At 42.8% G+C, this 12588-nt stretch overlaps 1 protein-coding gene across 1 annotated transcript; it reads left to right on the plus strand.

Annotated features, from left to right (window-relative positions):
• Nucleotides 1-1487: 1487 nt before the first annotated feature.
• Nucleotides 1488-11597, plus strand: LOC114642638 (gastrula zinc finger protein XlCGF7.1-like). Its single transcript, XM_051922034.1, has 2 exons — nt 1488-1794; nt 10234-11597. The coding sequence occupies exons 1-2, from the start codon at nt 1515-1517 to the stop codon at nt 10833-10835; spliced, it is 882 nt and encodes a 293-aa protein (XP_051777994.1). The 5' UTR covers nt 1488-1514; the 3' UTR covers nt 10836-11597.
• The last annotated feature ends 991 nt before the right edge of the window (nt 11598-12588 follow it).

Consider the following 12588-nt stretch of genomic DNA (forward strand, 5'->3'; position numbering starts at 1 on the left):
CATGGCCTCTTGATTACAAGTCAGCAGTTCTTACCGCTGCACCACGAAAGCTGTCGTATTGCACATGGCACCTTTTGTGAAAGTGTTTATTTGATATTTGGCCTTTAGCCTTCACATAATATACAGTTCATGTCAACATTTTGTCATTTATTACTAAAACATGAAAATCTTTGTTTTAACGATGTGTTTACAAAGATTGTTGTAGACACAGAACACACATGAAATACATTTGTTCCAATTAGTGATCTATTTCCCCTCTAAAACTCCAGCACTTCATTCCAAGATAATCAAGGCTTGGGTTGGCCCTTTCTGCATGGCTGGAAGGGGGGGGCGGGGTATATGGGGGTGGTAAATCAGGCTGCTTTGTCTTATCGACACATTTACAAGACAAAAGACGCTGACGGAGAGGTGCAAAAGGATTTAAAGTGGGCTGGATTTGAGTTTTTTCATAGGCTTTGGTCATTCTAGTGTTAAACTCATCTACCTTCGCCAGCTCTACTCCTTGCATCCTCACTAGTCCACTGACCTCTATCTCATTTACACACACGTATTCTGTCTTGTTCCTACTGAACGTCATTCCTCTCCTCTCTAGAGCATATCTCCACCTCTCCAGTGTCTCCTCAACGTGCTCCCTACTCTCGCTACAAATCACAATGTCATCAGCAAACATCATAGACCATGGGAGGACTCCTGTCTATTCTCGTCTGTCACCCTGTCCATTACCATTGCAAATAAGAAAGGGCTCAGAGCTGAACCCTGATTTAAGCTCATCTCCATGTTGAATGCATCCGTCACTCCTACCGCTGACCTCACCACTGTCAAACTTCCCTCATACATTTCCTGTACATCTTCATACTCCTAACTTCCTCATACAATACCACAAGTCCTCTCGATGCACCCTGTCATATGATTTCTCCAGGTCCACAAAGACACAATGCAACTCCTTCTGCCCTTCTCTCTACTTCTCCATCAACACCCTCATAGCAAACACCACATATGTTCGGCTCTTTCTTGGCATGATACTACACTGCTGCTCACTAATCATCACCTCACTTCTTAACCCAGCTTCCACTACTCTTTCCCATAACTTCATGTTCAATTTTTGGACAACAATACAAAAATGAGCGCTATAACTTAAAATTGCTCAATAAGTTGTCCATTATGATATCATCCTAAGATTGCAAATTTCAGATCCATTATTTAAGTTCCTCCTTCATTTGCCCCGTTTCTTAACATAATCCTGAAGCCTGACTTGTGTAAACCTTCCTTAAGATTAACTGATAACAGAATTCTGAGAACCAACAGTACTGAATGTTCAATCAAAGTAGTGAATACTGTTGACACACAACTGGGAAAGATGGCCTCCTTCTTTTTCTAGCCTGTCTTGACATCAGCTTTAACTAAGAGGATGTTATAAAAATCAAATGTGTTTAGATCTTGATGATGCAGTTTGAATTGAATCCTGTTTTTTTTTTCTCCACAGAGAAAAATCTGCCATTTACTGTAATGTATAAATGGATGTGAAAGAGAAGACTTGCGAGGCCAACATGAATAGCATGGAGGAGAGGATTGTAAATTTTGAGGAGGAGGACTGTGAGTGGGAGAGTGTCCATCCTAAACAGGGGAGTCTGAGCATTAAGGAAGGGGACCATGAACTGGGGTCAATGAGTAAAGAGGAGTCTTCTATCAATGTAAAATATGAATCATTACAGTCGGACACAAAGACGATTGAAGAAATTTCATCTCCTAGAACTTGGGGAGGTCAGTCACCACCTAAGACATCATCTGAAACAAGTAAGTGAAAAATAAAAATGGGTGTACATTTTAGGGTTAGGGTTATGGGCTTGAAAGTGCTGTCTTGTGCTTTTTAACACTAGAATTATCAAAGTCTATGAAAAATCTCGTAAATCTGTTCCACCTTAAATCCCTTTGCACCTCTCCGTTAAAGTCTTTTGTCTTGTAAATGTGTTGATAAGCAACATGCAGTCTACTATCACATCCCCCCCCACCGCCACACAAAGTTTTCTCAGCTCAAGTCTGTTTACCTGTGTGTCAGTCGCTTAGAGTTGTATAGAGTAAATACTATATCGTTATTTGAAATACATGCATGTCTTGTGTGTTCCTTGTCTACAACGATCTATGTAAACACATCATTAAAACAGAAATATTTTTCATGTTTTAGTAATAATTGACAAAAGGTAGACATGAAGCGTATAATGTGTGAACCTTGAAGTCCAAATATCAAACACTTTCACAAAAGGTACAAGTATAACACAACAAGTGCACTTTTATTCAAGAATATAACTGCAGAAAAAGAACCCGCGTTAGGGTGCGACATTGATACGGACGTAATTTGACTGCTTTGGTGGCGTAACTACTGACTGGTAATCAAAATGTCATGAGTTTGACTCCGGACGACTCCATTTTGAGAAGTGAGCTGCTCTTATTCTTACTATTTAAAAAAAAAAAAATGAATCAGTTTAAAGACTTGTGGGGTACTACTCAGAATGGTTCAATTTAAAGAAAGCAGTAACGTGGTTCCTTAGGTTCAATGAAGTGCTACTGCGTCTGAAAGAAGAGAGAAAGGCAATCCAATATACAGTCAGTCAATATGGACACGGCCCAGAAAGACAAAAAAACACTAAACAAAGAACATATCAAGGAATGCAAATCAACAATGAGGCTGAAGCCACTGTCTCTGAAAGACTTGATTAAGGCAGAGAATGGACTTATTCACCTCAGTCAATTATAAGCTTATCCAGAAGAGGTCACCTCTTTTAGGTCTATTTTTTTTGTTTCTTTTCTCCCAGGGCTGAATATTTTTTTAAAAACTAACTTTTTTTTAAAAAAAAGAACACAAAGCAATGGTTTAATACATCAAATCAACAAAAATATTTATTTTTGACAAATGTTACTGTCTTGCATGTTGTTTGAGCCTGCATACTACTGTATATGATGTCACATACTATGATTAAAAAAATTGCTCTGCATACCTGTTTGTCTCGTCTGACAGTAGCTGAAAAGCAACATCAGGAGAGAGCAGCCTGAAGTAGTCCAGCGGCTGGTAACCTGTCGTGTCCAACAGCAAACCATGCTGTTTTGTGAAGTTCGATCGCCAGTTTGGCTCCCATGGATCAATGTCTGGGTTTTCCTGCCACATGAACCTTGTTGTAGGTACATCAGCTGCGCAAATGCACTCAGCTGGCCGCCGATCAGCTGGGGCGGCATTGGATAGTGTCCGATCAGCTGATGCCAGTTCCTCACTCTCTTGCTCGATCAATGGTAATGCGCAAAACATTGTCTGTGGAGTATTTTGTTTTCTGCACTCGCTTCGCTGCCACATGAGATTGTCGATGCCATCTTGCCTTTGTGTACATTTTGTAAATCACGCACACGCAAGGATAAGATGTCGAGTCAATGAGTCTAACATTCCTCCAAGCAGAGAGGGAATGTCTGTGACGTAACAGTGAGTTTTGTCACCATTAACAGCTATTGTCACCCTCTACTCCTGGATGTCGACTTTTGTCAACATGTGCCCTCAACCTCTCATGTCAACAAAAGTCGACATCCACCCTAAAAGAGTTAAAGCTTTGCACAAAAATCAGTAAAGAAAAGTAGTAAAATCAACAAACTAGACCCAGTCCTGCAAGAAGGAGTATTGAGAGTTGGAGTAAGACTCAGCAAATCTGCTATGCCAGAAGAGGCAAAACATCCATCCATCCATCCATCCATTGTCTTCCGCTTATCCGAGGTCGGGTCACGAGGGCAGCAGCTTGAGCAGAGATGCCCAGACTTCCCTCTCCCCGGCCACTTCTTCTAGCTCTTCCGGAGGAATCCCAAGGCGTTCCCAGGCCAGCCGAGAGACATAGTCCCTCCAGCGTGTCCTGGGTCTTCCCCGGGGCCTCCTCCCGGTTAGACGTGCCCGGAACACCTCACCAGGGAGCGTCCAGGAGGCATCCTGAATCAGATGCCCGAGCCACCTCATCTGACTCCTCTCGATGCGGAGGAGCAGCGGCTCTACTCTGATCCCCTCCTGGATGACTGAGCTTCTCACCTATCTTTAAGGGAAAGCCCCAGACACCCTGCGGAGGAAACTCATTTCAGCCGCTTGTATTCGCGATCTCGTTCTTTCGGTCACTACCCATAGCTCATGACCATAGGTGAGGGTAGGAACATAGATCGACTGGTACTTTGAGAGCTGAGCCTTGCGGTTCAGCTCCTTTTTCACCACGACAGACCGATGCAGAGCCCGCATTACTGCGGACACCGCACCGATCCACCTGTCGATCTCACACTCCATTCTTCCCTCACTCGTGAACAAGACCCCGAGATACTTGAACTCCTCCACTTGGGGCAGGATCTCGCTACCAACCCTGAGAGGGCACTCCACCCTTTTCCGGCTGAGGACCATGGTCTCGGATTTGGAGGTGCTAATTCTTATCCCAGCCGCTTCACACTCGGCTGCGAACTGATCCAGAGAGAGCTGAAGATCACGGCCTAATGAAGCAAACAGGACAACATCATCTGCAAAAAGCAGTGACCCAATCCTGAGCCCATCAAACCGGACCCCCTCAACGCCCTGGCTGCGCCTAGAAATTCTGTCCATAAAAGTTATGAACAGAATCGGTGACAAAGGGCAGCCCTGGCAGAGTCCAACTCTCAATGGAAACGGGTTAGACTTACTGCCTGCAATGCGGACCAAGCTCTGGCACCGATCGTACAGGGACCGAACAGCCACCTGGTGGTGAGTTGGCTTCGATGGTGGGGGAGGATGCCGGTCAGGCGTGGTAGGCCCAAACGTGTTGTGAGGGTCTGCTGGGAACGTCTGGCAGAGCCCCCTGTCAGAAGTAGCTTCAACTCCCACCTCCGGCAGAACTTCGACCACATCCCGAGGGAGGTGGGGGACATTGAGTCTGAATGGGCCATGTTCCGTGCCTCTATTGTTGAGGCAGCTGACCGGAGCTGTGGCCGTAAGGTGGTCAATGCCTGTCGTGGAGGCAATCCCCGAACCCGTTGGTGGACACCGGCGGTGAAGGATGCCGTCAAGCTTAAGAAGGAGTCCTACAGGACCCTTTTGTCCTGTGGGTCTCTGGAGGCAGCTGATAGGTACCGGTAGGCCAAGCGGAATGCGGTTGCTGAGGCAAAAACTCGGGCATGGGAGGAGTTTGGGGAGGCCATGGAGAACGACTTTTCGGACGGCTTCGAGGAGATTCTGGTCCACCATCCAACGTCTCAAGAAGGGGAAGCAGTGCAGTGTCAACACTGTATATGGTGGGGGATGGTGTGCTGCTGACCTCGACTCGGGACGTTGTGGGTCGGTGGGGGGAGTACTTCGAAGACCTCCTCAATCCCACTAACATGCCTTCCAATGAGGAAGCAGAGCCTGGGGACTCAGAGGTGGGCTCCCCCATTTCTGGGACTGAGGTCACCGAGGTGGTCAAAAAACTCCTTGGTGGCAGGGCCCTGGGGGTGGATGAGATACGCCCGGAGTTCCTCAAGGCTGTGGATGTTGTAGGACTGTCTTGGTTGACACGTCTCTGCAACATCGCATGGACATCAGGGACAGTGCCTCTGGATTGGCAGACTGGGGTGGTGGTCCCCCTCTTTAAGAAAGGGGACCGGAGGGTGTGTTCCAACTACAGAGGGATCACACTCCTCAGCCTCCCTGGAAAAGTCTATTCAGGGGTCCTGGAGAGGAGGGTCCGTCGGGTAGTCGAACCTCGGATTCAGGAGGAACAGTGGTTTTCGTCCTGGTCGCGGAACAGTGGACCAGCTCTATACCCTTAGCAGGGTCCTGGAGGGTGCATGGGAGTTTGCCCAACCAATCTACATGTGTTTTGTGGACTTGGAAAAGGCATTCGACCGTGTCCCTCAGGGAATCCTGTGGGGGGTACTCCGAGAGTATGGGGTACCGGCCCCCCTGATAAGAGGCAAAACACCCTGCAATCATTCATAAGAATTCACATATTGCTACTGTCATTATCCAACACTTTCACTGAGAGCATGGACATTGAGGACGTAACTATATGCTAGCTCAGTTACATCAGAAATATTGGGTCCCACAAGCCAATTCAGCTATTAGAAGGATATTTCAAAGTGTATTACATGAAGAAGATATAATGCACAAATAGGTGAACAAAAGATGGCCGATTTGCCAGAAGATTGTCTACTCCCAGACCAACCACCCTTTACCAGTGTTGGAGTCAATTATTTTGGTCCATTCCTGGTAAAAAGAGGACGAAGCCTAGTGAAGACGTACTTGCCTAACAACTAGAGCAGTACATTTGGAAATTGCATATAATTTAGACACTGGTTCTTGTATCCAAGTCTTATGCTGATTTATTTGTAGAAAAGAACAAGTTAAAATCTTGCGCTCAGTTAATGGAACAAATTTTATTAGAGCAGAAAGAGAGCTACTAGAAGCAGCTGAAACTCTTGAACAAAAAAATAAATTGCAATGACATGATGAAGAATGAAATGAAATGGAAATTTAATCCACCAATGACCTCTCACCAAGGCAGAGTGTGGGAAAGACAAATTAGAAGCATAAGAAAGGTCCTGAATTCAGTACTTAAACAACAAAGTCTAGATGATGAACATCTCCACACAATGATGTGCGAAGCAGAATACATCCTAAACAAAAGACCCCTCACAAAGGTATCAGGTGATCCGAATGACCTGGAGTCACTGACACCAAATCACATGTTACTACTCAAGGCAAAACACAGCCTTCCCCAAGGACTTTTCTCAGAAAATGACCTTTATGTCCAAAGCCGTTGCAAACGAGTATAATACCTCTCTGGTTTGTTTAGGAAAAGATGGACTAAAGAGTATTTACCAATACTTCAAGAACATCAAAAATGGCTCACACCAAAAAGAAACTTAGAACCTTGTGACAATGTTCTCCCTGTAGATCAATCAGTACCCCAAAGTTCCTGGGTAATGGGGCGAGTCATCAAGACACTGCCAGATATGAAAGGAGCAGTAAGAAGAGTTTGTATGCCAACCAAAACCAGCACACTGGACAGACCTGTGAACAAACTGTGCCTGTTCCAGGAAGCAGCAAATGATTAATGAAATGAAAAGATTAAGTTTTGCTCTTACAGTAGAATTTTTAAGTTTTATAAGTTCGGTTTAAGTTCATTAAAGTAGTTTAACATTACTTAGTAAGAGCCTTAAGTAACTGATTTCTGCCCTAGCATAAACAATTAGTGGCCGGATGTGTAAGAGCCATTTCCTAGTTACATAAGATACATAAATGTTTTACTAAATGATAGTGCATAATCTATGGGAGGTTCCTGTAACCCCCATCAGTTGAATTGAATTGGTATATTCCAGCTATTTCTAACTGCTCTGACTAAACATTATTCTCAGTTAGTGATCAGCCTTGCCATGTGTAAGGTGTTGAGGGCACATGGTTTTATACCGGGCCTTTCGTGTCTTGCGTGCCTTGTGTGCGTGTTTTGTGTGCCAAGTAACAAGTAAGACAAAGCACTTAACTGAAAGTGCTGCACCGTACGTTTAAAGCATACAGAAGTAGCTAAGAATCTTTAAGTATAGAAACAACTAAAGTTTTACAAGAAAAGTTAAGTTTTCAGAAGATACATTTTTTCTTGTTTGCCTTGTATTCTACGTGTGTAACTACTTTTTTCTTATGTGGATTATTTGCTTTTCACTTTCACTAAATATTTTTAAAACAAACTTTTGGACTGAGATTTCTTTCGGTATGCATTTTACCCGTGCTTGAACTCGCCTTACACTCCTGTGGCTACAATTAGAATTATTGGAGTTCCAGATGATGTTAAGAGTGGGAATATGTTCAGCTTTTTGGTTTCTGACCATCTTAAATTTGAGGCGTGAAATTGTGCGGGCACATAGAATATAAACCAGGGAATGAGACAGCGCACGTCTACATCCAATCATCATCAACCTGCTTCGCTATTCTGACTGAGTTACTATTCTGAAAGAGGAACTCATCCATTCAAATGTAACTTTTGAAGGATGGAAGATCTACGTTTACTGCCAATTACTCCGTCCACACCACATAAGGCCACGTCTCTGGTGATCACAAAAGCTCCACAGATTGGTCTTTCTGCTTTCCTGATTTATCTGGCCAATCCTCAAATGTCCTTCCCAGGAGGCAGCGGCTGTTCACCAACCCTCAACAGGCACTCGATGTCCTTGACTCCTTAATGTCACTGGTGATTGGCTGCTTTGATTGTTTTATGTGTGATGTTGCAGTACTGCTTGGATATTTTCCTGGATGTTGATTCATAATTACTACTACTTTCTTTTTTTCATATGTGAATTTTATGTGTATATGTGATTAGAGAGGCACTGGAGGCTGTGAGGGGTCAGGACATGAGCCTTGCATACGCCACATATTCTCCACCCACAATGGTTTAATATTTGCTTGCATGTCATATTTATCTTCAGATGTGCTTTTTCATATTTTCACTTCATTGACTCTTGTATTGTGAATGTTGGAGTCAGGATGGGATTATTTACTGAGCTCTCTCCATGTTTGCCCACTCATAAGCAGAACCTGGTGATTTTTACCTGTGTTTATTTCAGAGACCCCCATTTTAGTTTTTTGCATATACAGTTTAGGGGTGGGATTCTGGAGTTTCTGTCTACATTATACATGATTATTGGTGGGGCTACGGAGTGACTCATTTGGCACCTTGTAATGTATTTAATTTGCAGTTCTCCTTTATTGCTGTTCTTTGTTTTCCTCTCTCCTGTATAATCTGTCTTTTCTTGGAGTTTAAGGTTGCTCTCTTATACTTGCAATCATTCAAGTGTTGCTGATTTATTATCTTTGAGCTTGGCTGATACAGCCTGTTATCAAGAATCATTTCTTTTGGTTAAAGACATTCATCCAGCTGCCTCAAGGTGCTACTATGTGGCTGTGTCCTCCTCTGCCCCTAGTAAAAAACATGGAGGTTTGGGCTGAGTTCACTATGCTGTGCCTCTGAAGGTTTGTGGTTCTGGAGGTGTTTCAGGTTTTATGTGTTTATGGAGACTGGCTGAAGAAAACTCAGTCAGCATACAGTAATATTGACAATCTTGAGAAGCATCTGAATAATCTTGAAAATACACCCGTGTGTTTCTGATCCAGTCCACAAGCTCAAAATGACGCTAATCAGAGAGAAGGTAAATGACCATCTTGTGCAGAGTAGAGAATTCAGTTCATGTGCACTCGTTGCTATCTCTCTGGTGCTAAACTGAGCGAGTTGTGAGCTCTTAGGACATGGAGGCTAACAAATCTCATCTGTGCAGTCTAAGTCCAGAAAAATTACAGTGATAATACAGATATATATATATAGATATATATATAGATAATATCACTAATTACTGCTTGGAAATTAATAAGGTTTATTTATTTATTTATTTATTATATAACCCCCATCTTCGGAATGATTGATGTGCTTTTTAATTTTTTTAATTTACCAAAACTCTCACAAAATGATTCTGCTTTTCTGGAGGTCCCTTTTTTAGCTAAAAAAATTAAATGTATTTGCAATAACAAAAAATGCCCCTGACGCAGTTGGTATGAAGACAGAAGTATATTTTGCATTTCAGCCACAAGTGTCCAGTTTGCTGTTTCAGTTCAGGAGTCATGTGGGTTTCTGGGATTTTTCAGTGACCTGCGTGTTTTATCCATTTATGTTTTACTCTGTTCTCATTGTATATTTAAAGCTTTTTCCTTTGCTATCCTCTGCCTCTTAAAATCAAATAACAAAAAAAAAAAACACACATTATGGAGTCAGGTGGCTTTGGACTAATCGTTTACAAATATTAAAACACATTCTGTTTAATAAAAGTGCATTTCACATGTTTGACGCGACACTCTCCAGTATAATGAAAGGTGAAGATTATCATACCTTCTGCCTCCAGTAATTGTATAATTTTATATAATATTTTAAGAATATGATGACAACATGATGATGGCAATCTGTAAATGTATTAAAAAAAATCAATTATTTTGCTGATTGTGACTATTCATTTTACTGTTTAAACATTTTGCATTACGCTCATGTATTTAACAGTTGTTAATTTTGTTTTCATTTTCAAGTGTCTATTCATGTGCTACTTAAGTTTGCTAATGCTTATGAAAAATTGTTAAATTAAACCAACATCTATTTAATGTTGTAAGATAATGTCAGTATTAAAGCAGTAGATTAAAAACTAAGTTTTTTTTTTTTTTGTTTTTTTTTTAACTTTATACAGGAATCAAACTTCACTGCTGTTCTGAATGTGGCAAACAGTTTTCACGAAGAAGCCATCTTCTACGCCACCAAAGAATTCACACAGGGGAGAAGCCATATTGCTGTTCTGAATGTGGCAAAACATTTTTACGGAAAAACAAGCTTCAGAGCCACCAAAGAATTCACACAGAGGAGAATCCATATTGCTGTTCTGAATGTGGCAAAACATTTTTACAGAAAAACAAGCTTCAGCACCACCAAAGAATTCACACCGGGGAGAAGCCATATGACTGTTCTGAATGTGGCAAAATGTTTTCACACAAACAGTATCTTCAGCGCCACCAAAGAATTCATTCAGGAGAGAAGCCGTATTGCTGTTCTGAGTGTGGCAAAATGTTTTCACACAAACGGTATCTTCAGCGCCACCAAAGAATTCACACAGGAGAGAAGCCGTATTGCTGTTCTGAGTGTGGCAAAATGTTTTCACACAAACGGTATCTTCAGAGCCACCAAAGAATTCACACAGGGGAGAAGCCGTATTGCTGTTCTGAATGTGGCAAAATGTTTTCACAGAGAAAGGGTCTTCAGCACCACCAGCAAATTCACTCAGGAGAGAAGCCATAGTGCTGTTCTGAAATATTTTTATGGAAAAATGAGCTTCAGTGCCACAAAAAAAAATTCACACAGGGGAGAAGTCATATTGCTGTTCTGAATGTGACAAAAAGTTTCCACAGAGGCGCAATCTTCACAGCCACCAAGGGATTCAGAAAAGTGAGAAGCTTGTTTGCTGCCCTGAATGTGGATAACAATTCTCTTGCCATGGTAATCTTCAGACGGACATTAAAACTCACACAGGAGACAAACGTATTCTTGTTCTGAATGTGGCAAACAGTTTTCACAGAGAAGCAGTCTTCAGAGCCACCAAGGAATTCACTTAGGAGAGAAGCCCTATTGCTGCTTCGACTGTGGTAAACAATTCTTTCTCAGTAGTTATCTTTAGAGTGTGAAAGTAGCACTATGTAAGCGCCTGACCCGGCACAGACTCACACTGAGGCTCGTGTATAAAACACCAAGACTCATTTTCTTCACCTGTGGGGCACGTCTTCCCTGTGAACCCCACAGGCAATACACAGTCCCAAAAGCACTCCAGAACTAAACACAACGCTCCCTTCTCAAACCACCACTCCTCCCTGGCAACCTCTTTCCTCCCAATTCTGGCCTGAGTGGTGGTTGCTGGCCCTTTTTATAGCCCACCTGCGTGCTCCAGGTGCTTGATCACCTGCTTCTGATTGCACTGCTGGGCAGAGCTGTAGAGTTGTCCAGGCCGGCTCAGGGATCCATGCAGCACCCTCTGGCGGCCACCCCAGATCCCAACAGGGTTGTGGGGAATTCAGGTACCATCCTCAGCCATGGAGGCTGCCACCAAGCGTCCCAGAGCAGGTATTGAGCAGTCCATGATTGATCCCCAAAACAAACATCGAAGGGGCATCCCGGCCAGGTCTCAGGAGTTACACGTTTTCACCATGAACTGATCTTCAGAGCCACTAACGAATTCACCCTAGGGAGAAGCCATATTGCTGTTCCGAATGTGGGACACAATTCTCGCACCATAATAATTTTCTGATACACATTAAAATTCACTCGGGAGCGGAGCCATATTGCTGCTTTGAATGTGGTAAACGATTCTCTCTCTGTAGTTATCTGCAGAGACACATTAAAACTCACACACAGGATAGAAGCTGTGTTGCAGAAAGGTTTTACAAAGAGGCTGGTTTCAGAGATATCAAAGAATGCACATGACAGAAAAAAATTACGGAAACTCCCCTACCTTGTCCACAGATGAACACTGTACAATATGCTAAGCAGCAGAAAAAAGAATTTAAAAAGTTTGATTGAAACAAAAAAGAACAAATTGGGGAAACTACAAGTAAAGTGGTAAATACACTTCCCCTTCCTCCCCCCCAACATCCTCCTGTGAACACAGTTTGCCCCTCATAAGCCATGCATGGGTAAGTTCTAAGACTAAAAGGTGAACACCTAATCATAGTTGTACAAAACAGTGGCTTGGATGTAAGGTGGTTCACATCATAAGTAAAAAAAAATTGCAAAAAATAATCCATAGTTACTTCTACCAAAGAAAACTGTGAACAGTCACACATCTTGTTGCTGAGTTCGAGATACTGATTGCTGAAGAATTATACACTGCACAACACAACAACGTGACCAGGCTCATTAGCTGGAAACTCTGCAAGAAGTACAACTTACTAGCACCAGAAAGACACTGGGACCACAACTCCGCCCGCACAATGGAAAATGAGGAGGTGAAGGTCACTTATAGCACAGCAATACTGACTGACTGAAAAACCAGATGTAATAA

Source organism: Erpetoichthys calabaricus, unplaced genomic scaffold (assembly GCF_900747795.2).
Source record: "Erpetoichthys calabaricus unplaced genomic scaffold, fErpCal1.3, whole genome shotgun sequence".
Lineage (NCBI taxonomy): Eukaryota > Metazoa > Chordata > Cladistia > Polypteriformes > Polypteridae > Erpetoichthys > Erpetoichthys calabaricus.

What these genes read in the sequence shown, in the direction of transcription:
- LOC114642638 (XM_051922034.1), top strand. Translation starts at nt 1,515, where the DNA reads ATGGATGTGAAAGAGAAGACTTGCGAGGCCAACATGAATAGCATGGAG. An exon ending in TAAGACATCATCTGAAACAA is followed by an intron (nt 1,795 to 10,233) that starts GTAAGTGAAAAA and finishes AACTTTATACAG; the next exon opens with GAATCAAACTTCACTGCTGT.